This window comes from Chroicocephalus ridibundus, chromosome 11 (assembly GCF_963924245.1).
Source record: "Chroicocephalus ridibundus chromosome 11, bChrRid1.1, whole genome shotgun sequence".
Classification (NCBI taxonomy): Eukaryota; Metazoa; Chordata; class Aves; order Charadriiformes; family Laridae; genus Chroicocephalus; species Chroicocephalus ridibundus.
In genome coordinates this window covers 21,654,212-21,678,647 of record NC_086294.1, presented here as the reverse complement: position 1 = coordinate 21,678,647, position 24,436 = coordinate 21,654,212, and the positions used below count along the sequence as shown (strand labels likewise).

The 24,436-nt window shown below is 65.8% G+C and overlaps 4 protein-coding genes across 6 annotated transcripts; 2 read left to right on the top strand and 2 right to left on the bottom strand.

Moving 5' to 3' along the window:
- Window positions 1-1,597: 1,597 nt before the first annotated feature.
- On the bottom strand, window positions 1,598-3,249 carry EIF4E1B (eukaryotic translation initiation factor 4E family member 1B). Of its 2 annotated transcripts, XM_063349081.1 has the most exons (7): window positions 3,109-3,249; window positions 2,848-2,936; window positions 2,640-2,735; window positions 2,440-2,503; window positions 2,125-2,238; window positions 1,880-2,019; window positions 1,598-1,752 (listed from the first exon to the last, which is right to left on the bottom strand). In XM_063349081.1, the coding sequence occupies exons 1-7, from the start codon at window positions 3,124-3,126 to the stop codon at window positions 1,638-1,640; spliced, it is 636 nt and encodes a 211-aa protein (XP_063205151.1). In that variant the 5' UTR covers window positions 3,127-3,249; the 3' UTR covers window positions 1,598-1,637. The 2 variants fall into 2 exon arrangements, with proteins under 2 accessions (XP_063205151.1, XP_063205150.1); XM_063349080.1 differs by having other exon boundaries at window positions 1,880-2,238.
- A 688-nt stretch (window positions 3,250-3,937) lies between these two features.
- SNCB (synuclein beta) lies at window positions 3,938-8,224 on the top strand. 2 transcript variants are annotated; one of them, XM_063348991.1, is made up of 6 exons: window positions 3,938-4,097; window positions 4,253-4,380; window positions 5,822-5,860; window positions 6,200-6,318; window positions 7,150-7,239; window positions 7,463-8,224. In XM_063348991.1, exons 2-6 carry the CDS (start codon window positions 4,260-4,262, stop codon window positions 7,493-7,495), a joined length of 402 nt encoding a protein of 133 aa, XP_063205061.1. In that variant the 5' UTR covers window positions 3,938-4,097; window positions 4,253-4,259; the 3' UTR covers window positions 7,496-8,224. The 2 variants fall into 2 exon arrangements, with proteins under 2 accessions (XP_063205061.1, XP_063205062.1); XM_063348992.1 differs by lacking the exon at window positions 3,938-4,097 and having other exon boundaries at window positions 4,158-4,380.
- Window positions 8,225-9,611: 1,387 nt separating this feature from the next.
- Window positions 9,612-16,685, bottom strand: LOC134521892 (glutamate dehydrogenase 1, mitochondrial-like). Its single transcript, XM_063348981.1, has 11 exons — window positions 16,646-16,685; window positions 16,092-16,147; window positions 15,549-15,612; window positions 14,819-14,913; window positions 14,433-14,612; window positions 12,697-12,834; window positions 12,387-12,524; window positions 11,613-11,693; window positions 10,873-11,088; window positions 10,439-10,501; window positions 9,612-9,765 (listed from the first exon to the last, which is right to left on the bottom strand). Exons 1-11 carry the CDS (start codon window positions 16,668-16,670, stop codon window positions 9,649-9,651), a joined length of 1,173 nt encoding a protein of 390 aa, XP_063205051.1. The 5' UTR covers window positions 16,671-16,685; the 3' UTR covers window positions 9,612-9,648.
- Window positions 16,686-20,807: 4,122 nt separating this feature from the next.
- On the top strand, window positions 20,808-23,684 carry GPRIN1 (G protein regulated inducer of neurite outgrowth 1). Its single transcript, XM_063349528.1, has 3 exons — window positions 20,808-20,847; window positions 21,962-22,058; window positions 22,249-23,684. Exon 3 carries the CDS (start codon window positions 22,289-22,291, stop codon window positions 23,666-23,668), a length of 1,380 nt encoding a protein of 459 aa, XP_063205598.1. The 5' UTR covers window positions 20,808-20,847; window positions 21,962-22,058; window positions 22,249-22,288; the 3' UTR covers window positions 23,669-23,684.
- The last annotated feature ends 752 nt before the right edge of the window (window positions 23,685-24,436 follow it).

The window sequence follows — 24,436 nt, the reverse complement described above, 5'->3', positions numbered from 1 at the left end:
TCGCAAGCCGTGGGGCCAGTACGGCCCCCAGCGCCCCAGCCCTGGTTGCCCTATAGAGGAGGGCAGCAGGGTCCTGTCCCCCTTGTACCTGCGCAGAGAAGCAGCCCGGGGCCAGCATGTGGCGCAGGGACACAGGGAGGTGGCCTGGCACACTGTGTGCCAGGGATGGGCTCCCACCCCCCCTCTCTGGCAGCACCTCTTGCCCCCGGTGGGGGGGGGGGGGGGGGGGGCGCCAAGGGCAGGCAGAGCCCTGGCACAGCTGCCCCAGGGGAGCCGCAGGGCTAGTGGCCCTGGAGAAGGGCAGCCAAGGCACAGGGACACAGCTCTGTGCGGCCACGGAAGCGCCCCAGAGCAGGGCAGGGCTCCGCGCGCTCCAGTAAACCCTGCGGGGTGGCACCGCAGGCCACCGAGGGCTCAGGGTGCCATGGCCGCACCGCCCGAGGCCAGACATGCCTCAGCCAACTGCAGTAGCAGGGACACGGTCAAGACTCTGTCCCTCTGCAAACCCCGGGTGCAGGCAGGGCAGCACCGAGCCAGCTCGGGCACCAGGCAACGGCGGGGGGCAAGTGGCCCCAGCTCTGGGCTCACAGGGAGGCACGGATGGGCTGGATGCGCTGCCCCGGGCAGGGTACAACCATGGGGCGAGCTGGAGCCGCCCGGAGGCTCCTCCTGGAAGGGGGATGCAGGAGGCCAGGAGTGCAGGCAGCACTCAGGAGGTGAGCAGGCAGCTCCGCCTCAAGAATCTGAATGGGTGGGAGGGGGGGAAGGACAGACCCAACAGTCAAAAACACAAATAGAAGGTTAAAGGGTAGAGCCTGGGCTGGGAGGGAGCAGGGGCCAGGACGGGCAGCAGAGGACATGGGCCACGGAAGAGAGGAGCCAGCAAACTCCCAGGGCTCAAGGGTCTGGGGCTGGGAACCTGGAGGTCTGGCACCAACAAACCCTTGGGAAGCAAATAAGCTTCATCTCACCCGTGCTGCAGGTGCCCATGGGAGGGGACGCGAGCAAACACAGCCCGAGGTGGGCACCGCGGGGACGATGCCGCGCTGCAGCCCCAGCATCGATGCTGCGGGAATGCTGGGCAGCCTTTGGCTGGGGAGCTGGTCTTCCTGAGAACGCAGACCCATGTCCCAGCAACGTGGCGGGAGCTTGGGAGAGACGGGGAGCAGCTCCCCAGGCTGAGCCAACCCAGAGGAGCTGGGCTCTGGTACCCCCTCCCACACCCCAGCTTGCAGGGCAGTGAGATGTGCCCATGCCTCGGCCAGGGGAGGAGAGAGCCCAGCATCCTCCCGGGGACTATCCGGGATCGCCCAGAGCAGAGGGACATCCCTGCAGCCCCAGGGAGAGGGGCACTGGTCCCAGGCACCGGGGGAGGCAGGGGGACACACGCAGTGCCCAAGCCCACGGTGATGCCCAGGCGATGGCAGCTCTGTGCTCCTGGCCCTGCTCACCCAGCAGGTGGGTACAGGATACAGCGACGCATCAGCCTCCTCCCAAGAGACCCCCCCAAGCACGAGCCACCCCAGGGTGCCAGAGCCCTGGCCCAGCCCTGGACACACAGGCCATATTCAGCTGCAGCCATTCATTGTGGGACGGGACAGGGGGACCCCACAAGCAGCGCCCCACTCCCCCCGCAGTCACACCACAAACTTGGTCTTGGCGAGGGAGCCGCTCTTGGTGGCCGTGTCCGCATGGGCCTGGTACCCGATGGTCACCTTCTGCGACAGGCCCAGGTGCTCCTTGTAGACGCGCCTGGAAGAGGGAAGGGGCTGGATGAATGGGACAGCATCGTTTCTCACGCGGGCTCTCTGCCCAGGGACCCCATTCCCCCCAAACCTGCCCCCCACCTCATCCCACCCCCACCATGAAGCTGCATTACCCGATGTGGGTGACCCCTTCCTGGTTCTCCGCGTCCCGGGTCCAGAGGGCAATCTTGTCCCCCTTGGCGCGGATGTTGATGACAGCCCCGCACACCTCGTCACTGTAGTCGTCAAACATCTCCCCGATGAGGCACAGCAGCTGCCGGGAGGAGAAGGGCAGCCCGGGACAGTCACCGCTGGGGCTCGGTGCTGTGGCAGGGGGTAACATCGCCACCAGGACCAGCCCGGGGGGGCCCACACTCACCGTCTCCAGCCAGAAACGGTCCAGCTCGGTGTGCCGCTGCTGCTTGGCCAGCGTGATGAGCCAGCGCCCGCCACGCTTGTTCTGGCTGTCCTCCCACATGGGCTCGATGCCATCCTGGGGACAGTCAGGGGGACGGTCGGGGCACCAAGCACCCAGGCAGAGCCAGCTCGGGGAGCTGCGAGCCCCCAGCCAGGCTTCCCCTCCCACCCCACGGACAGGGTGCCCTGCCAGCTCCACCGGCACCCAGTGGGCCCCCATAATGCTGGGTGCTTCAGGGGGCTCTGAGGAGGGACCGTGGTGGGGCGGGCGGCGCACCTTGAAGAGGGAGTAGTCGCAGCCAGACGTGAGCTTGCTGGCGAGCTGGATGTGGCTGTACAGCCTGCGCCAGGTGGAGAAGAGACACAGAAGTAGGTGAGAAGGGGTGCCTCAGGGACCCCCAGCACCCTCCTCTGGCCCAGACACCCCCACGGGGGCATGTCCAGAGGGGGCGCGTTGCCCACCCATGGGACACTCACGCCCAGAAGTCCTCCACAGTGCTGAACTTGGTGACGAGGCGCAGGTTTGCCTGCCACACCTTGCTCTTGTCATTCTTGAAGAACCACAGCGCCCACCTGGGGAGGGAGGGGAGATAGGGGGGCACTCAGCCATGCTAGAGCCCCCACCCAGCCCTGGCACCCCCCTCCCAGCACTGGGGGAGGCTGCCCGTGGCCAAGCCCCCCATACCTGTTCTGCAGGGGGTGCTTGCCCAGGCTCTCTGCCAGGAGCAGCTCTTGCTGATGAGCCCTCTGCCGTCGCCGCTCCTCCTGCCTCCGCTGGGGAAGGAGGGACAGCCCCGAGGAGCCCCACGGCCGCCCCAGCAGGGAGCCTGGGCTCCCCCCAGCCACCCCCACACCATGACATGGATCCCACAGATGGGAGCCCTGAGCGGGCGGCAGTGCTGCCTGGGCTCTGCTGCCAGGCCCAGCCCGCAGGGAGAGCACTCACCTGCTCCCCGGTAGCCATCCTGCCCAGCACAGGCTTCCCCCCGGCCGCCCCCGGCTCTTAAGTGCCCACAGCCGGGTGGGATGAGGCAGCCGTCCCAGCTGCAGCTGGTGGGGTGGGAGGGAGGTGTGCTGGGGAGGGGGTGCCAGGGCTGTCCCCCCCGGGGAGCAGGGAGATGGGAGGACCCCCCTCTAGGGCAGGGGGATGAGGGCAGGGGGTCAGGGTGGGATGGGATCAGGAAGGGGGGGTAGGGTGGGGTAAGGTGGGGGCAGTGTGGGGTGGGGTCAGGATGGCGTGGTACAGGGCAGGGCAGGATGGTACGCAGATAGGGAGGGATAGCATCAGGATGGGGAGTGGGAATGGGATGTGATGGAGAGGACGGAATCAGGGTAGGATGGGATGGGAACAGCATGGGATAGGGATGGGATGGGATCAGAATTGGATGGGAGGGGGACAGTGCGGGATGGCAGTGGGGTGGGAAGAGGTGGGAAGAGGACATCATGAGGAGGGAACGGGATCAGGATGGGAAGGGGGAAAAGCATAGGGATAGGGTAGAATGTGGAGGGACGGGGACAAGATGGGGTGGGACAGTCTGTAGAGGGGAGGGGATGGGATCAGGACAAGATGGGATCAGGATGGTGAGGAGATGGGACAGGGAGAGGGTGGGATGGGACATGATGGGAACCAGGACAGCATAGCGCGTGGGATGGGATCAGGACGGGATGGGGAGAAGGTGCGACGTGATGGGACCGTCCCGGGGGTGCTGCTCCGGTGCGGGGCGGGGTGTGTGTGGGGGTGTGTGTCGGGGCGGGGTGGGGGAGGCCGGTCACGGCTCGTCCCGTCCGAGCCCGGCGCGGCGCGGTTCCCCCCCGCGCATCACGGCGCATCGCGGCGCAGCGCAGCGCGGCCCCGGCACAGCCGCACTGAGCCCGCCCCGCCGCAGCCCGGCCCGGCTCGGCCCGGCCCGCCCGTCCCCGCCGCCGACCACGCAGGTCGGGCGGGCGGCGGGACCACCGGGGGCGGGCGGGCGTGCGGGGCCTCGTGGCCGGGGGGGAGGGGGATGCGCGGAGCTGAGCGAGGCGGGAGGGAACGGGGCCGGGGCGGGGGGGGCCGGGGCGGGGTGAAGCCGTGCGGCCTCTCCCCGCAGAGCCGCCATGGAGGTGTTCATGAAGGGCTTGTCCAAGGCCAAGGAGGGGGTGGTCGCCGCCGCCGAGAAGACCAAGCAGGGGGTGGCCGAGGCCGCCGAGAAGACCAAGGAGGGGGTCCTCTATGTCGGTAAGGGCCGGCTCGGCCTGCCTGCCCCCCCCCCCCCCGCCACCGGCTAATCCCCGCATGCCCTGCCGGCCCCCTCTGCCTGCCCTTGCCTGCTGCTGCGTTTGCCCTTGCGTCCTCCTGCACATCCTCCTGCCGCCCCCGGCTGTCCCCGGCCCCGCTCCCCCGCCGGCGCCTGCCCCTGCCCCTTCCCCGCCATCACCGCCCTGCCGGGGGTGCCCGCCGTGTCCTGCCCACCCCCTGCCCATAGGACATGGGTGCCCCGCGGCCAGGGGCAGGGTCGGGGCTGGTCCCCAGGCTGAGGGGACGGGACCCGCGGGGACAGGACCCTCTGCGGCTCCCGGCGGTCTGAGCCCGAGCGTCCCCGCGGCTCCTCGCCGAGGATGCTCTGGGGCAGGAGCGCAGAGGGACCGTGATGGAGGCGGTGACCCCGGTGCTGGGATGTGCCCGGCTCGGAGCGGGGGGGCCGGGGACACGTTTGTCCCCCTCGGAGAGGCCGTGCTCCGGAGCGCATCCCACACCGGGGCATCTCCCCTGCACCCAGCCGGCGGTGGGGGTTCCCTCTGCGTTGCCCCTCGGGGCCGGGGTCCCTTTGGGACCGAGCCCTAGGAGACATGGCTGGCCGGGAGAAGGCAGCCCCGGGGCAGGCTGCGTGCCCGGCGGTGGCCTTGGGCTGCTCGGGGAGGGAGCTGAGGCCACCCCTGCCCGCAGCGGGAGGGAGGGCGCAGGGCTGGGGCTCCGTCCCGCTCCAGAGGGCACCAGCTCTGCCGGAGGGCACCAGCTCTGCCGGAGGGCTGCGGCCTCGGAGCGGTTCCCCTGGACGGTGGTGGGTGCCTGCCCTGGACCCTCACCCTGCCCAGGGGTGCGTGTCCAGCAGCACAAGGAGCGCCCCGAGGTCCTGTCCTGCAGGAGCTGCCCAGCCCCAGCTTTTCCCCCTGTCGCAGACACCCTGCTCCCATCCCATGGGGTGTCCTGGCATCTGCGGGCAGTGTCACTGCCCTGAAGGGAGCCTGGCAGGGTCAGCATGGCCGGGCAGCACCCGGCCCCTGGCTACTCTGGCTGTGTGGCTTCCTCTGCCCTGTTGGCACCAGCTCTGGGGGTGGATCCTGGCTCCCATGGGAGGCTTTGCTCAGTGGCATGGCCGGCGTTCACCCTGCCCGGCTGTGCCCTGGCATGGCGCTGGGCCCCAGGGTCTCTGCCCTGCCTGGCACACAGCGGTGGCCCAGTGCTGCCCCAGACCGGGCTCCTGCAGGGACTGGAGGAGCCTCGCGGGGAGCCAGGCGGGTGCTTGTCCCCCCGGTTGCCCCGGTCTGTCTGGGCTGGGGTGCGGGCAGGATGCTGCCCCGGCTCACAGAGCCCAGCCGGGGTCCTGGTCACGGCGCGTGGCAGAACCTGGCCACCAGCCTCTCTAACCCCGTCTCTGTCTCTCTCTTTCTACCCCCAGGGAGTAAAACCCAAGGCGTGGTGCAAGGTGTCACCTCAGGTATGGTCCCCTCCGTCTCCCCACTGCGGTACCCCTCTGGCCCTGAGAGTGTGGCCGCGCTAACGAGATCAGAGGCTAATTGAGGGGCTGATGTCACCCGGCTAAAGCCTCTTACATAACCGGGCGGGCAAGGAAGGATTTGCGGCGGCTGCTCACCCTCCCTGCCCAGCTGCGGAGCAGCGTCCCGGCCCCCTCCCCTCCCCAGCGCCTGGGCAGGGAGGGGGGGAGGGCCTGATCCTGCCCAGCGACTCGCCACCAGCCCCCCCAGGTGGTACGAGGCATGGAGCCGCAGCTGCCCTGGCACGGGGGGGCACTGATGGGCACCCCCGGCTCTTGCAGTGGCTGAGAAAGCGAAGGAGCAGGCGTCCCAGCTGGGTGAAGCGGCATTCTCGGGTGCTGGCAACATCGCGGCTGCCACCGGGCTGGTGAAGAAGGAGGAGTTCCCTGCGGACCTGAAGGTGAGACTCCCCCCCCGGGCACTGCCATGCCCGCAGGACTCTGGCACATTCCCAGGCTTGGCGGGGAGCCCCCCGGCAGCTTCCCAGCTCCGCGGGAGGGACCCCGAGGGTCCCCAGCTGCTCGGCCTGTGCCTAGGGCGGGCAGGCGTCGCTGCCCCGAGTGTGCCGGCTGCGTGCGCGGCGGCTGTGGACGTGTGCGTGCGTGGGCTCCAGCATGGCGGCCGGCGGCGCGGGCCAGCGGCGCATCGCTCCAGCGGCTGCGAGGTGACCTGGCAGCTGCGGGAGCGGAGGGACGGGGAGGGGCAGCGGGTTCGCATCTCGCCACCCCCATGAGCCGTTGGCTTCCAGCTTAGCCCAAAATAGCATCAGCTGAAGAAATGAGGCCACCGCCGCCACCGCTGCCGCACGGGGGGACCAGCAGCCCCCCTTTCCCTCCTGCCAGCTGCTCTGCCAGCCCCGGGGAGGGGTTACCCAGCACCGCCCTCCCCTGCCAGGGATGCAGGATGCTCCTGCGGCCCCACCGGTGCATGGAGCCCGTCGGGGCCCACAGGGTGCCAGCACCCATCACCTGCCCGGGGCCGGGGCTGGCAGTGATACAGGGATGCTCACACCCAGACCCTGCTCCCACAGACTCCTGCCTGTCACCTCCCAGCGCAGTGGGCCGGTGTGTGCCTGGGGTGCCCTTGCCAGTCACCCCCCTGCTGGACCCCCACGTGGGGACCCCGGCATCCCGAGTGCCTTGCTGGTCTCTGCCATGTCCCCCCAGTCAGGGAGGGTGGGTGCTCTGTGGGGGGCTGCGTGCATGGGACTGACCTCCCGCTTCACCCCCAGCCAGAGGAGGTGGCCCAGGAGGCTGTTGAGGAGCCGCTGGTCGAGCCGCTGCTGGAGCCAGAGGGGGAGAACTACGAGGAGCCCCCACAGGTGAGGCAATGGGGTGGCAGGGGGCCATGGGGCACTGCGGAGGGCACGGGGTGCCGCACTCAGAGTGCCAGTGGCCATCGCTGTCCGTAGCCCGCCTGCTCCCAGGTGCCCCGTGCTTGCAGCCCTGCAGCCTCGCGGGCAGGCTGGCCTGGGGCTGGGGGGGACAGGGGCTCTCTGTCCCACCTGAGCTCTCTCACCGTCTCTTTCTTTCCCCACCCCACAGGAGGAATACCAGGAATACGAGCCAGAGGCATAATGGACCCCCGTCCTTGCCTCTTCCACCAGCAGCACAACGAACCGCTGGTAGCCCCCTGCTCCTCCCCAGCCGGCCCCGGCCGGTGCCTCCATGCCGGGGAGGAGCAGGGGGGGCCCTGCACCGTTCGCTCACGAGTTCTTCCTCCAGTTCCGTTCCAAGGGACTGTGTCCGTGTCTCCGTACCATGTCTAGCAGTGAGAAAAACCCGCCGTGTCCAAGCCCCCGAGCCCCGGCGGGTGCCCGAGCCCTGGGCGCTGCCCGCAGGGGCTGGTGTGTGTGCGTGTGTGCGTGCGTGCGTCCATGAAGCCCGGGTTTATCGCTCTGTATCCCTCCCAGCGCCATAAACCCTGGCTGCGTCCCGGCGTGTCTGTGTCTGTACAAAGCATGTTTACCTGCTCGCGGGCTGCTGTACATTTTGCTTGCACGCGTGTCCCTGTGGTTCTGCTCTGGTCATCGTGGAACTATTTTTTTTTTTATATATATATCTCTCTATTTATGGGTGGACGGGTCTTTTGCCTTTGTGAACCCTTGGCGCCCGAGCCTGCTCCCCAGCCTGCTGGGTGGTGATGGTGCCCGCGCCCCCCCCCCCCCGAGGTCCCATAGTGCCGACGCTGTGTTGTGACGTGGCATGGATATCCCCCCGCCCCCGTCGCTGGATGTGCAATACGAGGGCAGCTGCCAGTGACACAGCTGCCCCCGTGTCCGTGAATAAAGCCAACTCTTGTCTGTAGCCCCCTGGTCCTGGTTGTGGGCTCCCTGGGGAGAGGGGTGGCCCTGTGCTTTGGTGGCAGGGGCAGTTTGGGGAAGAGGAATGAGGGGCTGAGCCCTTCTGGCTGGGGGAGTGGGAAGGAGTGGGTCCTCGTGAGGACAAGATGCCCTCCTGTCTGCTCGCTGCTGTGTCAGCAGCAGGTCACCGTGCCCTGGGCCTCCAGCCACGCTCTGGCTGAGGCCTGGGGCGCAGGCAGTGTCCCTGTGCCACTTGCCAGTGTGCTGGCTGCAGTGCTCTGCGTCTGCAGGTGAATGCAGGGGGTCCTTTGGGGCTGAGGACCCCAAGCCAGGAGGAAACTAGCCACAGTCCTGGGCTTGAGCACTCATTCCCTCCCAGGAGACGCCGGCTGTGCTGGCAGAGGGGGTTCAGGTGTTGGGCATGGGCTTCCCTGGATCCTCCCTGCAGCAGGACGTGCTGCTGTTTGTAAGGTACCTCCTAGAGACCCTCCCCAATCTTGTGCTAGAAGCGCAGAGCAAAGGGGAGCCTCTCCCTCCTCTGCTGTCCCCACCTTCCTATGGGACCAGCTCAGGGGGCTGGGGAGGTGGCTGGCACCCGTGGCTTGCTCAGCTGCAGTGTGACCACCTCAAGGGCAGGTGACTGCCACCCAGCACTAAGCGACGTCCACCACAGCGGGGGGTCCTGTGCCCACCCCAGAGCACAGTCCTTGGGCCTTCAGCTCCCCCAGGGCAGGGCCACCAACCCAGCCTGAGTCCCCAGCCAGCCTCCAGCTCCTTGACTGCAGCACAGGCTGGGGTGAGACGCTGGGCTGAGTCTTCCCGCCATGGATATCAGATGAAATCCCCCACCCGTGCTGGCTCGCCAGCTTTGTCGGCAGAGTGAAGCTGCAGCAGTCAGCACGGCCACACAACAGGTTTGCTGATGCCTGCAAATCCCCGCCCTGGCTCTGCTCCCCATGTCTGCGCCAGTTGCAGCAGTGCTTGCAGCGCCCACCGTGCATTATTAAATGGACCAAGATGGCTGTTCCTGGGGCTGGCTGTGCCGTGGGCCATCCCCTCCCCTACAGCTAATGGCGTTTTTTCCTTCCCTTGTCCAATTCTGCCAGCCATGGGCAAGCAGACCCAAACCAGCATCAGCATGGCTCCCTCCAGTGTCCAGGAGTCTGTAAAGGGGCTGGGGCAGCGGGAGCATGGGGTAAGACAGTCCCATGCCCAGAAGAGCTGAGAAACAGACAGCAGGGAGAGAACATGCTCAAACCAACCATTTATAGAGACCAGGGTGTCCCCTCTGCTGCGCTTGGTGTCCTGGGCACCTTCTGCGCAGCAGGACTGTGACCCTCACTGTGCAGCTGGCAGTGACGCTTGGGGACTGTGACCCTCACCGTGTGGATGGCAGCGATGGCCGGGGCAGCCCTGCCGAGTGCTGTGTCAGTAGGTGAAGCCGGCCTCGTTGTACACGGTGAACACCTTCTCCAGAGCGCACAGGTAGGCAGCGGTTCTCTGGTCCAGGCCCAGGTTGTACCTTGCAGCCATGGTCATAATTTGCTAGAGAGAGAGAAGAGCTGTGAGGCCAGTGTGTGCTGGGAGGGTCTGGGGGCGAGGGGTGGGCAGAGGACCGGAGAGGAGGCTGCAGGCAGCACCTTGTGTGCAAGCACCAGGCCAGGCCCTGGGAGCACCCGAATTGGGAAGGGGAAGAGGTCACCTCCACACCAAACGACCAGGTGGGCTGTTCTCTAATACCTGGAGCCATGTACCAGCGAGTCTGGAGATGCTCTCCAGCTGCTGCCCCACAGCACGCCCCTGGCAACAGACCCTGCGCCCAGGGATGAGCTCCACGCACACCACTCACACTGCGGAGCACGGCATGCAGCCACTTCCCCGAGGGGTGGCATGAGACCCCCCCCACCCAGCAGTGCTGGCACCACCCTGCACCCACGGGCTCGTCTAAGCAACCCTGCAAATGGGGAACACATGTTCAGGGGGACGGACAGAGGGACAGGGACCCAACAGCGAAAAGGAACGCTGCTGAGCGTGAGGCTTTACCCAAAGTGCGGATAGAGCCACCGCTGAGAAGATGAACCCAGGCCTCGTGCTGACCCACCGGGAGTGGTGATGGGGTGCTGTGGGTGGGCACCCCTGAAATACAGCACAGAGCCTCTGCAGCGAGGCGAGGGGCATGACAGCAGGGATGGGCAAGGCCAGGAGACCGTGGAGGTACCTTGGCTGACTGCTCCATGGTGTAGGCCAATCCCGAATACACGATGTCCTTCTCTGAGGCACCCTGAGAGAAGAAAACAAGGGGATCCTTTGTGGGAGAGGCTAGACGTTGTCCCCCCCAGTCCATTGATCAAACACAGCCCCTCTGCTCCGTGTAAGACCGCCACAGGTGGTCTAAGCTTGGCTTGCCACCTCTGCAGCTGGCTCCAGCTCGTGGCTTGGCTCCCAAGGGACTCCCTGCAGCACCCAGCGATGGTAGGGCTGTACCACCGCACACGGTATCTCCACTCCATCCCCTCCACTAGTGTGATGATAGCATGGGGGGCTCCGTTGTGTGCTACAGGCTTGGCCTTCAGCACCGGGATGGCAGACAGGAGTGTCTGGGAATGTGAAAGAAGTGAGCCAGGACAACTCTGCACGGTTGTGAACACTTACAGTCACTCGGGCCTGGAACTCTGGGGATGGGATGATGGGGATCTCCCCTCTGGCCTTGCCAAACCACTGCTCCAGGCTGTGCTGCACTGACTGCAGGAGGTAGTAGCTGGATTCCCGCTCGTACTTGAAGCTGAGGCGGCCGTAGCTTACGTGGTTCAGGTTCTTCAGCCACTCGAAGAAGGACACAGTCACACCACCTGCATTCACATACACGTCCTGCCAAGGGCAGCAGACGCTTCAGATTTGCTGCTTAGGGTGACCCTGAGACCCATGACCCACCTGGGGATCTCTCCTCCTCTGCCTTGGGTCCCTCCCCATACTCCTGGGCTCTGCCCTCAGAGACAGCCCTGAGGTTACTGGGACGGCTGAATCCTAGAGCCACTGTGGCTCTGCACTGCCTCTGAGCAGAGACCCCAGCTGCTCTGACAGGGTGCGATGTGGCAGTTTGCTGCTGGCCCATCAGCAGCCGCAGGACAACCTGGTGCTGGCCTGGAGCCCCGTGGTCTGCCGCTGCTGCAGCCAAGAGCCAGGAGCGCTCAGAAGGGAAACCAGAACCTGAGATGTGCTCAGGAGCTGGGGGTAAGGCAGGGAACAGGCTGACTGAGACAGCACCATCAACGCTGCCTGACCCCAGAGCCTGGCAGAGCTCAGCGGGATCCACATCGGTGCAGCTGACAACAGCGGGTGGCCCTAATAGATGCGAGCCCACCATCTCCCTGTGTGCGTGGGGATGGACATACCGGGATAACCAGGATGTTTCTTTGCAGGAATATCTCGTGTGCTGCTGGTGTAGTGGGGCCGTTGGCAGCTTCTGCAATGATCTGAGAGCACAAGCAGAGGTGAGATAGGCAGAAGAAAGGAAAGAAGAAAGCAGTGACAGGCTGCTTTCCCTGCTGCTGGATCTCCCCACCAGCCCACTTTTGGTGGCAGGGGTCTGGGTGCTCTCCTCCCCACTGAAGCTGTTCAGGATGAGCAAAAGCTCAGATGCTTCCCACAGAACGATTTAAGGCTCAGGCTGCAAAAGACCTTGGCTGTGACAGAGTCCCAGGTCCCAACACGCCCAGTCCCTTGGGTCCCTAGAGCTCACAGTGAAGGGAGGAAGCTGGGATTCACCACAGCCCCCTACTTTGTTCACTCTTATCTGCTGTCTATGATTTTCAGTGTCAACACTGTGACACCCAGTAGCTTTGAGGATATCATCTCCTCTGCCCTGGGGGGAGGATCTGATACAGCAATGAAGACTAAGGATGCCAGAAGAGCCAGTCAAGGTCACTCCAACAATCCTTGCTCCCTGCCAGCAAAGGGAAGAGCTCAGACTTTCCTCTTCCCCTGAATTATGTGACCTGCCACCTCTGCCTCAGGCTTTGTCCCTCTGGCACAGCGGGTGAGTTGTCAGCGCAGTGATGTGACACCTCCCCAGGGTGCTGAGCGCCAAAAGCGAAGGTTCGTCTGGGCTGTTGTCACTCGCACTGATGCAGGGCCTGTTGGGAGCGTGCGGCGCGAGCGGTCTGTACCTTTGCTTGCACCCGGGGTGCATTCTCCCTCGTGAGCTGCTTCTCAATAGCGGCAGGGATGAGGATGTCACAGGGCACCTCCAGGATGCTGCCATCATAGGGCTCTGCCTTTGGGAAGCCAACTATGGTGCCATGGCCCTGGAATGAGCAGGAGAACTCTGCTGGGCCCAGCCGGCAGCATGGCGCGCTGCCCTCAGAGCTGCACTCTGCAGAAGGTGAGGGGCAGCCCCCTTCTCCGTGGGTGTTTCAGAGACAGGCAGTGACCACCACCCGCTAAGAGCAGGGGCTGGGTTGGCTGGGCTCAATTCACCTGCTCGTAGTCTTGTAGCTCCTTGGGGTCGATCCCCCTGGGATTGTAAATGGCTCCGTCTGTCTCCCCAACACAGATGCAGCGGGCTCCATACTCATGGAGGTACTTCATGGTGTGCAGCCCCACTTTGCCAAAGCCCTACGGCAACACAGAGCAGAGATGGGCTGGGGAGAGGGAAGTTGTGGGGACAAATACTGAAAACTGACCTGCTGCGCTGGTAAGAGGGGGCTGAGCTAAGAAGCACAAATAGGAACCCCTGATCTAGCAGTTCTTAGTGAATGTTTTGGCTGGATGGAGACCAGGACCTGGCAGGACAGAGATGTCCTTGGCTAGTTAGAAGGATGTGAAAAGCAGAGCCCGTGGGATAAAGGCTTCTAGCTCAGCCTGTCTTTATCACCTCCAGAGCTCCTGGATGTCATGTTCCAAGCACGGCATGCCATTCAGTTTCTAAGAGCTGGTCTTGGTAGAAAACAGATCCAATGAGAAACGCAGCACGTGGTGGGCACCACGCAGCACCTAGGCACAATCCGAGCAATCTTCCCGCACATCACACTGAGGGGGTGCGATCGGCTGCCACGGCACAGGGCAGGGCCATGATGATAGCTCAGCTTTTATTGGGAACAGATGATTTTGCACTGTCTGCCCCAAAGCGCTTGCCAGCTTGGTACAGCTCCTAAAAGCAACACTGGTTCCTGAGGCTGCAAAAACACCCCCCAAACACAGAAAAATTATACACACAGTATCCAAGAACTTCATCCTTCTCGTTCTCTGCCGTATCAGCGAAGCAGTAGGATGTGCGGAAAGGAAAGGGATGAACAAAGGCAGGGCCATTCCTAACGGCACCACAGGCAGCAGCTCCGCTGAAGCCTCGGTTCAAAGCCTTTTCCCTGCGGCAGGGAGCTGTGTCAGGGAGCGGGCGCTCGGAGGAAAGCACGGAATGCCAGCCGCAGGCAAGACTTCAGCTGTGCGGTTTCCAGTTTATTTCTCCCTTGCAGAGAGCAGTGGGCTCAGCAGGAAACGGGCAGCTGCGGGCAGAGGGGGCAGTGGATTGGGGCAGCAGTGCCTGGGCGAGAGCAGGAGTTCCTGGAGCTACAGCAGGGGGAAGCACCTCACCGCAGTTGCGAGCAGGCCCCGGGCTGCAGGGAAGGGAAGGGAAGGTCCTTCCCGGTAGGAGAGGGGAAAAGGCAGGGCTGGCACCCTCAGGGTGCCACTGAGCTCCCAGAGCGCTGGGCCAGGGAGGCCAGCACGGGCCAAACCCACAGAGCACCCAGAAGAGATGGGGGCTGCACACACAAGCAGGACCTTTGCCATGGGTAATATCACGGCTCGCTGCGGGTGGTTTGCAGGTGGCAGAAACGTGACGTTGTCACTGGGGTCTGGCAAAGCCCCTGTGTCCTGCCACCTCTCTGCTCTGCCTGCTGCGCAGACAAGGGTCAGTCACTGAAATCATTCCATTTTATGAACGACTTCAGACAGGATGGCTACAGAGAAACCTTGGGAATTCCCAAGGAATTCCTGGGAATGCCTGTGTGGTGTGAGCAGCGTGGCATCCCGGGACCTCTGCATGCAGCAGGTCTGAAAAACTGCTCAAAGGAGTGCCAGCTGCCACAGGGTGAGGAGAGATTCAGGAAATCACGTCCAGGCAGCACCAAGACTGAAAGCTCTCCTGAAAAGGAGGGGCAGAAAGGTACCGAGGAAGAGTCCTCTTCAAAACTCTAGCTGGGCTGAGCACTCACCTGCAGCACAAAGGTCTTGCCGAGGAAGCCGGGGCTCAGGCCGATGCAGTCCATGTAGTCTGTGTTGGTGATGTAGTTCTCAATGCCATGCAGGACCCCGCGCCCGGTGGCTGAGTGTCGCCCGAGGATGCCTCCCTGGCTGATGGGCTTTCCTGTCACACACGCCTGGGCGTTGATGTCCTGTGAGGCCAGGATGGGGAGAGCAAAGGCTATGGCCTCGCCTGCTGCACGTCCTCTAGAGAAGACTTTCCCCAAACCTCTTCTTCCCTTGCCCTTCCCCAAGCCCCAGGTAAACCTAAAGCAATTCACTGGCAAGGGCCTCTGGGCACAGACACTCATAGTGCCCACAGCATCCCAGGCTCCAAACCAGCACTGTCGGAGCTTACCCGGTACCCCAGCGTGTGGGTGTAGGTGTCAGCTATCCAGGACATCTCCCGCTCCCCAGTACTGACATCAGGGGCCAGCACGTCAATCCCAGGCCCTGCGCAGGTAGAAAAATCTGTCAAATCCTGTCTTTGCAATTCAATTGCTTTGCTCCAACCAATGGCATGTGCATAGCCAGGTGATTTCTGCAGGCTTGTCATATCCTCGGGCACACCAAGGAGTCCCCTGACCAAAGCGTGGTACTGCCCATGGCCCAGGGTCTCCCCAGCTTCCCTCAGGCATGAACGTCTTTGGCTTTCACGGCGTCTTTGCCATGTCCCTTCCCAATACTTTCAAGTAAAGAGGGAATGTAAAGGTCTTTGTGCTGTGATTAGCACTTATGGAGCTCTCTATTATGTGCTGAGGCAGGAGACACCTTCACTCCTCCCTGTGACTGCACAGGCCAGAGGGATGGAGGGTAAGGCCAAGGTGAGAGCCCTGCCCAGCAGTAGCTGGGAGGCAGCCTGGGCCAGCCCCACCATGCCCAGCATCACACGAGGCCTCCTCTGCTCCAAATTCACAGTGCAGGCAGAGCAAAGCAGTGAGCAGACAGCAGAGCACCAGGGCAGTGAGCGCTGCTGACAGGCAGCGTGTGCGCGGCAGCGCTGTGCCCGCTCAGCTGGGTGGCCGCTGCCCGCTCCCCTGCCTGCAAGTCACACACTGCTTACAGAACCGTGACAAAACCACGCTCACCTATAAACCCCTTCTTGGACATCTCTACAGTAAAATGCCTCGTTATTTTCTCCAGCTCATGTTCCTGTTCAAGAACAACAAAACACAGTTGTTACTACAGGCCCCAATAAAAACCACAATACAGCATCTGGCAGCTGCCCTGCCCTGCCTGCACAGGGCACGCCCTGGCATCTCTAGGGAGTTCACTCACTGCAGCTGGGAACCCTGGATCAAAAAAGAGATATGTGAACTCCAGGTCCCTTTGCTCACTGCCCTTCCAACCCCTCGCAGATTTGCACCTTCCCCCAGCACGGCAGGCAGCGTCCCTACTCCAAACTCCTTCAGCTTGTGTCTGGCCAGAGGCACTCACCCATAAACCAGAGTTCACCACCCTTCCCCCCGCCCCAAGCTGCTTTTCGCAGTTGCTGGGTGAGTGTTACTCACTACAAACGTCTCCCCCGGCTTGTCAGAGTGCATCGCTGTGATACGCACCAAGAGGGAGGGCTGTGCAAATGGAGCGTGAGTTATGGGCCATCGTCAGGGGAAGGAAAGGAGTGAACTCACCGAGTATTTCCTTGGATCGATCCTCACACCTGCCATGGCACCACCAAAAGGAACATCTGGAAAAGACCAGGTAAGGCAGAAAGATGTTCTCTACCAGCTTACCTGCTTCCCAGGGGAAGGAGGTGACCACAGCAATCATGAACTTCTTGGTGAATCCAGGCAAGGGGACAGTGCTTCCCCATGCCACACTCGGCTCCCCGCTAATGCCACACGGCCTCTGTGGAGCAGAGCCAAAGGCAGGACAGGATACGGCCCCCGAGCCTGCCACAAACGCCACCAGCCAGAGCTGAATCCATGACAACCCAGGCACAGAGACTGCATCTGAGAAGCACAATGCTTGATGCTCCCTGATTAACACGAACATCCCGGACTGCCAGTGGCGTATTCTGCAGCCGCAGCAAGCCTTGTCCTCGCACATCCGTGCCCAGGGGAACATCCTGCACTTCTGGAGCACTTCTGATTTCAAAGCATCTAACGAGCTTTTCTGAGTCACTGTATCACAGCCCGATCCCATGCCCAAGTCACCATGCGCTTTACGTTCCCCTTGTACTTACCCACTACGGCGCATTTGTATGTCATTAATGCAGCCAGGGCTTTTACTTCATCAACGCCGATTGAGCTGCTGAAACGAACCCCTGGGAAAGGAAAGAGAAGTGAAGAGTCCCTGCCTTTTTACCACAAATGGCACCGAGGCATTGTAGGAAAGGCTTTGCCTCTTCTGAAACAGCAGCATCTAGTCGCAATAGGTGATCAGCAATCGTTCAGCTAGACCTGTTCCTCCAGATCACCACAGAATGGAAAGCAGTTTCCTACCAGCCGGCCGTCCCACAGACACCTGCCCTTGCTATGGCGAGCACCTCAAACAGAGCAGTCAAAGCACGGCAAAAGCCTCAGGCTAAGGGAGAGGGGACGGGAGGGTGGGCCAGCCCCCTCAGGCTCAGAACTGTCGCCGCCTTGAGGTTTCTGATTAGAAGTCAAACACACACAGGGGTGGCCACCAGCCACACTGCTCTTGTGCTCCTGTGCGAGCTGGAGCAGCCGGGCTGCAGCTGAGGTTGGCAAAGCTGCCTCCCCCGGGTGCCTCCTGTGGGAAGCACCCACGGAGAGCGTCCTCCTGGGCACCTCTCTACACATCCTGACCACCACTGCACTAACACGGTCTCCCACTCCGGCTGCTGGCGCCAGGCTGAGGTGGGCCCAGCAGAGCCCCAGGCGCAGGGCTGGGTAGGGACGGAGAGGTGCGCAGTGGGGCTGCCCTCCCTGCCTCACCCCCTTTGCAGGGCAGGCGGTGCTGGCTGTGCTGGGCCCGCCAGCCCCGCACCACCTCCCAGGTGCCGCTGTCCCTGCGCAGGGGGAAGGCCACCTCCAGGACACAGCTGCAGCGACGGATGGTCTCCAGCAGCCCGCGCACCCAGGGCAGCCCGCCCCACTGGGCCCCAGCCTCTGCCTCCACCGCGGCGGCCGCCCGCCCGTAGAAGGCCTCCACCATGGCCAGCAGCCCCGGGGCGTCGGGGCTGCCCCTCGCCAGGCCGGCTGTGCCCCGGCACCGCCCCGGCACCACCATGGCACCGCCGGGGCCCAGCCGCCTCCTCACTGCTCCCAACATGGCTGCCCCCGGCCCGGCGGGTGAGGGACCGCCCTTCAACAAACGCCTCTCTGATTGGCTGAGCCCCGCCGAGACAGCCGGAGGGGGCACTGTGGAGCACGGAATGGGCGGGGCGGGCACTGCCTGGTGCTTCTGATTGGATGATTCTATGGCCAATGAGAGGTGGGGAGATGAGGGGCGGGGTCTGCGCAGGGAGAAGACGGTCCGACGAGGCGTGGTCACGTGGGGGCGTGGTCTGAAATGGGGCGTGGTCTGAAATGGGGCGTGGCCAGGTGGCGGCACGGGGGAGCCGGGGCCGTGGGGCAGGGGGGCCGTGGGGCTGGGCCATGGGGCAGGGGGACCGTGGGGCGCCCGCCCAGCTCCCAGGGCCCCCACAGCCCCACGCCGCCATCCCGGCAGTGCCTCCCTGTGTGCCCGTCCCTGCCTGTGCCCCCCAGGTGGCCCTGCGGCCGTGTCCCTGGGCATCCAGCAGCATGCAGGGCGATGTGCTCGGCCACCGGGCTGCGGTGTCCCGGTCACGGTGCCCTCCCGCCAGGCAGGCCAACCACAGGCACGGGATGTGCTTCGGGGCACTCAGGGCAGAGGGTGCTGGCAGGGATCAGGTTCCCCCCCCTCCCCAGCACCTCCATACCAAGGGGGGTGGGAAGGCAGCACTATTTTTAGGGTGCTCAGTGCTTTTGGATCTCCTGGTGATGTCCTTGTCATCCCAAGACACTCGCAGCCCTGGGCACCCTGCGGGTCCTCCCACCGGCAGCATGACCTGGCCTGGGAGGGGAGCCTGGGGGGCAGCGGGGGATGTGTGGCTGCAGTCAGTGACGGACCCTGGCGTCCCTCGGTGTCCTCTGCTGCTCCCATTTGCCAGCACCCCATCAGCTCCGGGCCCGGCCTCCCTGCCCACAGACAACACGGGCAGCCGCGTGAGAAGGCAGCATGACGGCAAGCGGCCATGGGGGGAACCCATCACCTCCCTGCTGGGCAGCCCCGGAGGGGACGCATGTGCCAGCCAGACCCTTTCGGCTGCATCCCACCCCTCCCCGGCACAACCAGGCACTGATGAACCGGACAACACGGAGTCGAAGCTGGTCCGAGCCGTGCACCGGGCGCGTGTGCCTGCCTGCACCGTCGGCGTGCTGGCGGCTGTGGGGGAGCCAGGCGCGTTCACGTGGCGCTGCCCGTGCCGGCGTGGGAGGTGGGCCGCGGCGCCCGGGGAGGGGGCTGCCGGTGCAGGTAGCATGGCAGCCCCCTCCGCCGAGGGAGAATGCGCTTTTCAGGCAGCTGCCTGACTCCTCGCACGCCGGCAGCGCGGGAGTGCGTTGCCAAGGCAATGGGGACCATCTTACTCATCCTCCTCGCTATTGTTCTCCTGCCAGCCTCGAGGTGCCCGGGCGGGGAGAGGAGGAGGAGGAGGCAGCTGGCCTGGGATGAAGGCTGCCGGCAGGGAGGGGAGGATGCTCCCGGTGACCCCTGCCTCCCCCCGGCCAGCCCTGGGGATGGGGACACGCTGGGTGCAGAGATGCCAATGGGGACGGGGAGAGTGGCTGCCGGCAGAGCTGAGAGTGGCAGATGGAAGCAAATGCCAGCGGGATGCGACCCCGCAGCCCCCCGCCCTGCAGCAAAGTCCCGGCCAGGGGGTGGGGGACAGTTCGGTCCCCTCCTCTGCCAGGACTTGGTCCTGCTCCCAGTGTCCCTTGTCCCCCCCAGCATCTGTGCTCAGGTCTGATCCCACACGGGGATGTAAACCCGTATTTATATCCCATGCGCCCCCCCGACCCCCAGCAGGCAGGCAACTGGGCCCAGTCACTGCTGCGGGACTGGGACCAGCACACAGGACCACGAGTGGGGACACACACCTTGAAGTGGGGGGACAACACTGATGGGTGCAGCGATACACCCCCACAACTACCCACCCCAGCCACCCGTCCGATTGCCCGGTGGTGACATGGGGGTGCCCCCTTCTGCCCTGGGGTGATGGGGGGGGGTGGGGGGGGGTGGAAGGCAAGGTTTTTTTATTTTATTTCCATACCCTGACTCCCTATTTTTAGCCTTCGGGGTTTTGTTCCAGCCTGGCTGTTTACTGGCAGGAGCATTTCCAACCTCCCCTGTCTCCAAGCAACCAGGTGTGCCAGCTCCCATGCTCCTGCCTCACCCTATAGATCTATAGGGTCAGCGTGCGGGGGGGGTGCTAACGTTAACCCCAAGACGGAGGAACCCCCATCTTGGGGTTAACGTTAGCACCCCCCTCCCCCCCCGCCGACCCTATAGATCTATAGCTCCTGCCCCAGTGCTGACATCCCCGGAGCAGGGAGGGGATCCTGACCCTATAGGGTGATGGTGGGGGGGCAGTTGGGTTTTTTTTTTGGGGGGGGGGGGATGCTGGAGGGTTTTTGCGGGGGGGGATGCAGGGGAGGCGAGCAGGCCGCCTTCCCCCCCGCAGCGCGAGCGGGAGTGCGTGGGAAGGAGTTAGACAAAGCCTGAGCCCGGGAGCAGAGGCAAGCGCTGCTGGGAGGGAGACGGGGACGTTCTCCCCTCCCCGTGCTCCCCCCCTTCCTCGGGCGAGGGGTACGCAGGAGCCCACCGCCATCCCCGCCGCGGTGGCACGTTGTCCCCGTCCCTCGGGCCGGTTGGGGTGCACCCCCTCACCCCCCGGTGATGCCCGGGAGGGAAGCGGCCGTCTCCATCACCAGGTAGGAGGGGGACCGGGCTCTGTGTCGCTGTCACCCCCCCACCCACGGGACCCACGCTAAGGCTTGGGGACCCCCTGACCAGGCCGTCACCAAGCCCGGGTGTACCGGGGAGCGCCGGGGTGACAGTCCCTGGGGGATACGGGGTGGTGATGCTGGGGGGGTACCGGGGGGCTGTGGGGTGCTGGGAGCGCTGCCAGAGCGGGTGACAGCGATGACACCGGGGGGGTTGGTGGTGGTGTGTGTTGTACCGGGACCCCCACGCCCCGCTCGACAGCCCACCCTCCCCACCGCTGCCCGGGGGTGGCGGGGCGGGCGGCAGCTGGGGGGAGCGGCCCGGGGCGCGGTACCGCCCCCGCCGCCGCCGCCGCCCCACGCATGCTCGCCGCCGCCGCCGCGCCGGAGCCGAGCCGAGCCGAGCGGGACGGGACGGGACGGGACGGGACGATCCGATCCGCCGCCGCCGCAGGTAACGGCGGCCCCGGGGCGCACCTGCGGCCGCCGCCCGCCCCGCCCCGGCACCCCCAGGGCGGGTTGGGGGGGGGGCGGCGGGCCTCAGGACGGGCGGCGGGGCCGGGGTCGGTGTCGGGGGGTCGGTGTCCCCCCGCGTCCGGGGCTGCCGCGGGGGGCGGCTTTGTCCGGGGCTCGTCCCGGGGAACCGGGATGGGGGCGCGCACACGCGTGCGGGTGTGCCCGCCGCCATGTGCCGGGCGTGTGCGTGCCTGTGCGTGTGCACACGCGTGTCCGTGCCTGTGCACGTGCCTGTGCGTGTGCACACGCGTGTTTTTGCCCGCGCGTCCGCGAACACGCGTGTGCCGGGGGCTCCCAGCTCCCCCGGGCAGCGGCGGTACCGGGACAGCGCGCCCAGTCCCGGGACGGGCAGGGCGACCACGGCCCCCCCACTCGGGACAGAGGGTGCAGGGCGGCACCCCACCCGGGAGCGGGGTGCTGCGTGGGGGTGTCATTGTCCTCCGGGGCCCCGGTGCTGCCTCGGCCGGGGGAGACTCGCTCGGCTCCAGCCGCGTCTGCTCGGCTCTGCCGTCTCCGGGACCCACGAGCGGCCGTGGCCAGAGGCGTGGGGTGCTCCACGGCTGCCGGACACGTGCGCTCCCAGCTCCAGAGGGACGCGCTGACGGAGCTGGGGGGCTCCCGGACAGCTGGGGGCTTTCCACCGTGTTCCTGCTGCAGGGCTGCCCCGCAGGGCTGGGTTTGGGGCCAGTCGGGTGACACCAGGCTGTCCCCCCCCGTGCTGTGCCGGGGTGCCCGCCTGTGGCCGGCTCTGCACAGCGTGGCCGGAGCTTGGTGCACCCTCGACATGGGGTGTAGGCGCTGAGCTGGGGGTTCCCGTGGCCGGGGGACAGATGTCACTCCCAGTTCTGGGGACGCTGGTCCCAGTCAGCAGAGGGAACGGCTCAGGCTGCCCCGCACGCCTGCCGTGCCATGCAGCCCCCCTCAGCCCCCAGGCTAGCTCGCTCTCACCCCACGCTGCACCCAGCTCCCCGCAGTCTGGGGGGGATGCTGAGCCCCCCCAGGCTCTCAACCGGGTGCCAGGGGCCGCGCTCCAGCTGCCGCTCTCTCCGCAGGGGTGCCTGCGCCACATCCCCCTGCTTTGGCAGCTGCAGCAGCACCTGGATCCCGCTCCCGGTCCGGCCGTGCTGGGGGGCAAGGCTGGCTTTTACGGTAGGCAGCCGACACCGTTCCTCCCTTCCCGTGGGGTGCCACCACACAGGCTGTGCCGGGGACGGTGGGTGCTCCAGGTGGCCGCCCAACCTGTTGTCATGGGTGGCATGGAGAAAAACAGTTGGCAGCTGAGGGGGGCTGGGGGTCTGCATGCTGCTCCCCCCTCACTGCCCCATCCTCTCTCTTGCAGACCCGTGGCGGGACTAGCATGGGAGAAGCCCTCCCCGGGCATGGGCAGCGCTAAGGAGCCTGAGGGGCTGCAGCTGCTGAGCCGCCAGGCCGGGGCCGAGGACGCCTGCGAGCCCGGCGCCAGCTCCCCTGGCTGCCCGCCGGCGGGCGAGTGCCTGCCTGGCTCCGGCTGTGCCGCGGGGGGCCGTGCCATGAGGACCTGCTGCGTGGCTGAGCCGGAGGCCCAGGGCACCACGGCTGGCTCAGCGGCAGAGAAGAAGGTGCCGTCGCCGACGGGATCAGCTCCCAGCACGCTTCTCCAGGACACCGGCGCGGAGCCAAGCCTGGCGACAGCGACGGGGAGCTGTGGGGGACCAAGTGGCGCTGCCACTGCCTGTGGTCCTGCGGAGATGGGGGTCCCCGGCGCCCAGAAGGATAACACAGCCCCCGTGCCCCCCCTGCCCGAGCCCTGCCTCAAGGCGCCCAGCAAGGACGTGGGGAGCGCGCTGGCTCCTGCCAAACACGTGGCGTTCATGGAGCCCGCTGCAGGCACCGGAGCAGCTGAGCTTCCAAGCCAGGAGCAGCCCCAGGGTGGCACTGGGACGTCCATGGGCGCTGCGCCCCAGCTGAGGGGCAGTGAGGCTCCCAAGCACCCCCAGGGGGGCACGGCAGACCCCCCGGGCACCGGCACTGTGGGGAGCGGGGGCCGAAGCGAGGCAGGGGCGAGCCCCGCCGCCCTGGGCCAGGGCAGAGCCGAGGGGCGCCCAGCCTGGGGTGCGGATGCCGGGAGCAGCCAGCAGCCCCGGACAGCCAAGCTGCTCTGCGAGTCCTACTCCTTCGAGGTGACCCCGCCGCAGGACGCTGGGACGCAGGACATGGGGACGCAAGTGGACAGCCGAGCGTCCCTGGTGTCGGTGGCCTTGAGCCCCATGAGCCCCCCAGGCGGGGCTGCTGCCTTCACCTTCCCCAAGAGAGAGCCGGGCTCCGCTGCCCCCCCACGCCCGGAGCCCTCCAAGAAGGATGCGGAGATGCAGGTGTCCATGCCCGTGGAGACCCGCTCGGTGGCCACTGGGCCCATGACGCCGGTGGCCAAGTCCCCGCAGGCCTCGTACCCGGAGGTGCACGTCAAGGGGACAGTGGTGGAGGAGGCTCCGGAGCCCATCCGGGAGGTGAGCTGGGACGAGAAGGGGATGACGTGGGAGGTGTACGGGGCCTCCATGGAGGTGGAAGTGCTGGGCATGGCCATCCAGAAGCACCTGGAGAAGCAGATCGAGGAGCACGGGCGGCAGGTGGTGACCCCCCCCCAGAGCACCCGCACCGGCTCCATCAAGGGAGCCCCCCGCAAAGGCGAGACCAAGAGGCAGCCCAGCATCTTTCGGGCTCTGCTGCAAAACGTCCGGCGGCCCCGGTGCTGCTCCCGCGCCGGCCCCGCCATGGAGTGAGCTGCTGCCCGCGCTGGCGGAGGGGGGGGTGCCGTGGGGCTTCTCGGGGGGGGAAGCGGGGAGGGGTCCCGAGACGCCTGCTGCCAGCGTGCGGGGCTCCTGGGGCCGGGGCAGGTGGTGATGGAGCACTGCACGCTGGGGCAAGACATCTCCTTCGCTGGGGGTCCCTCTGCCACCCCGGGGTGCCCCCGCCAGCCTGGCCCCTGGAGGTGCCCCGGGACATGAGGCTGGTCTCTGTGCTTGGTGGCTTTTTTCAGCACGAGGAAGCACGTGGCTCCTTCCAGCCGGAGGTGGCTGCTCCCTGGCGTCTCCTGCTTGTGGCACAGGTCTGGGGATGGCTCGGGTGGGCACGGGCAGGTCACTGCTGGCTCCCCCGAGCTTTGGCCTGGCTTGTACCCTAGGCAGCAGCGTCGCTTCCCGTGCTGGAAAGATGCTGGTGCATCGCTCTGCCACCGCTTCGCTGGCCCAGGGCTCAGCCACGCTCCGACCAGCCCATGGCCACCACAGCCCTGTCCTCTCTGCCCCACCGCCGTGCCGTGGGTGCCCCGGAGCTGGGAGGACATGGCCACGCGGGGCACCGGGACAGATCTCAAATGAGAGAGCCTGGGGCCAACCACGCCTGTGGTGGAGAGCCGCTCGTCCCTGTCACCGTGGCTGGAGGCACCTGGGGAGTCTGTCCCCATGGCCCCCAGCTCCCCCTGCCTGGGGGCGGCCACCAGAGACCAGGGCACGTCCTCGCCAGGGCTGGCAGTGGGGATGAAGCCTGCC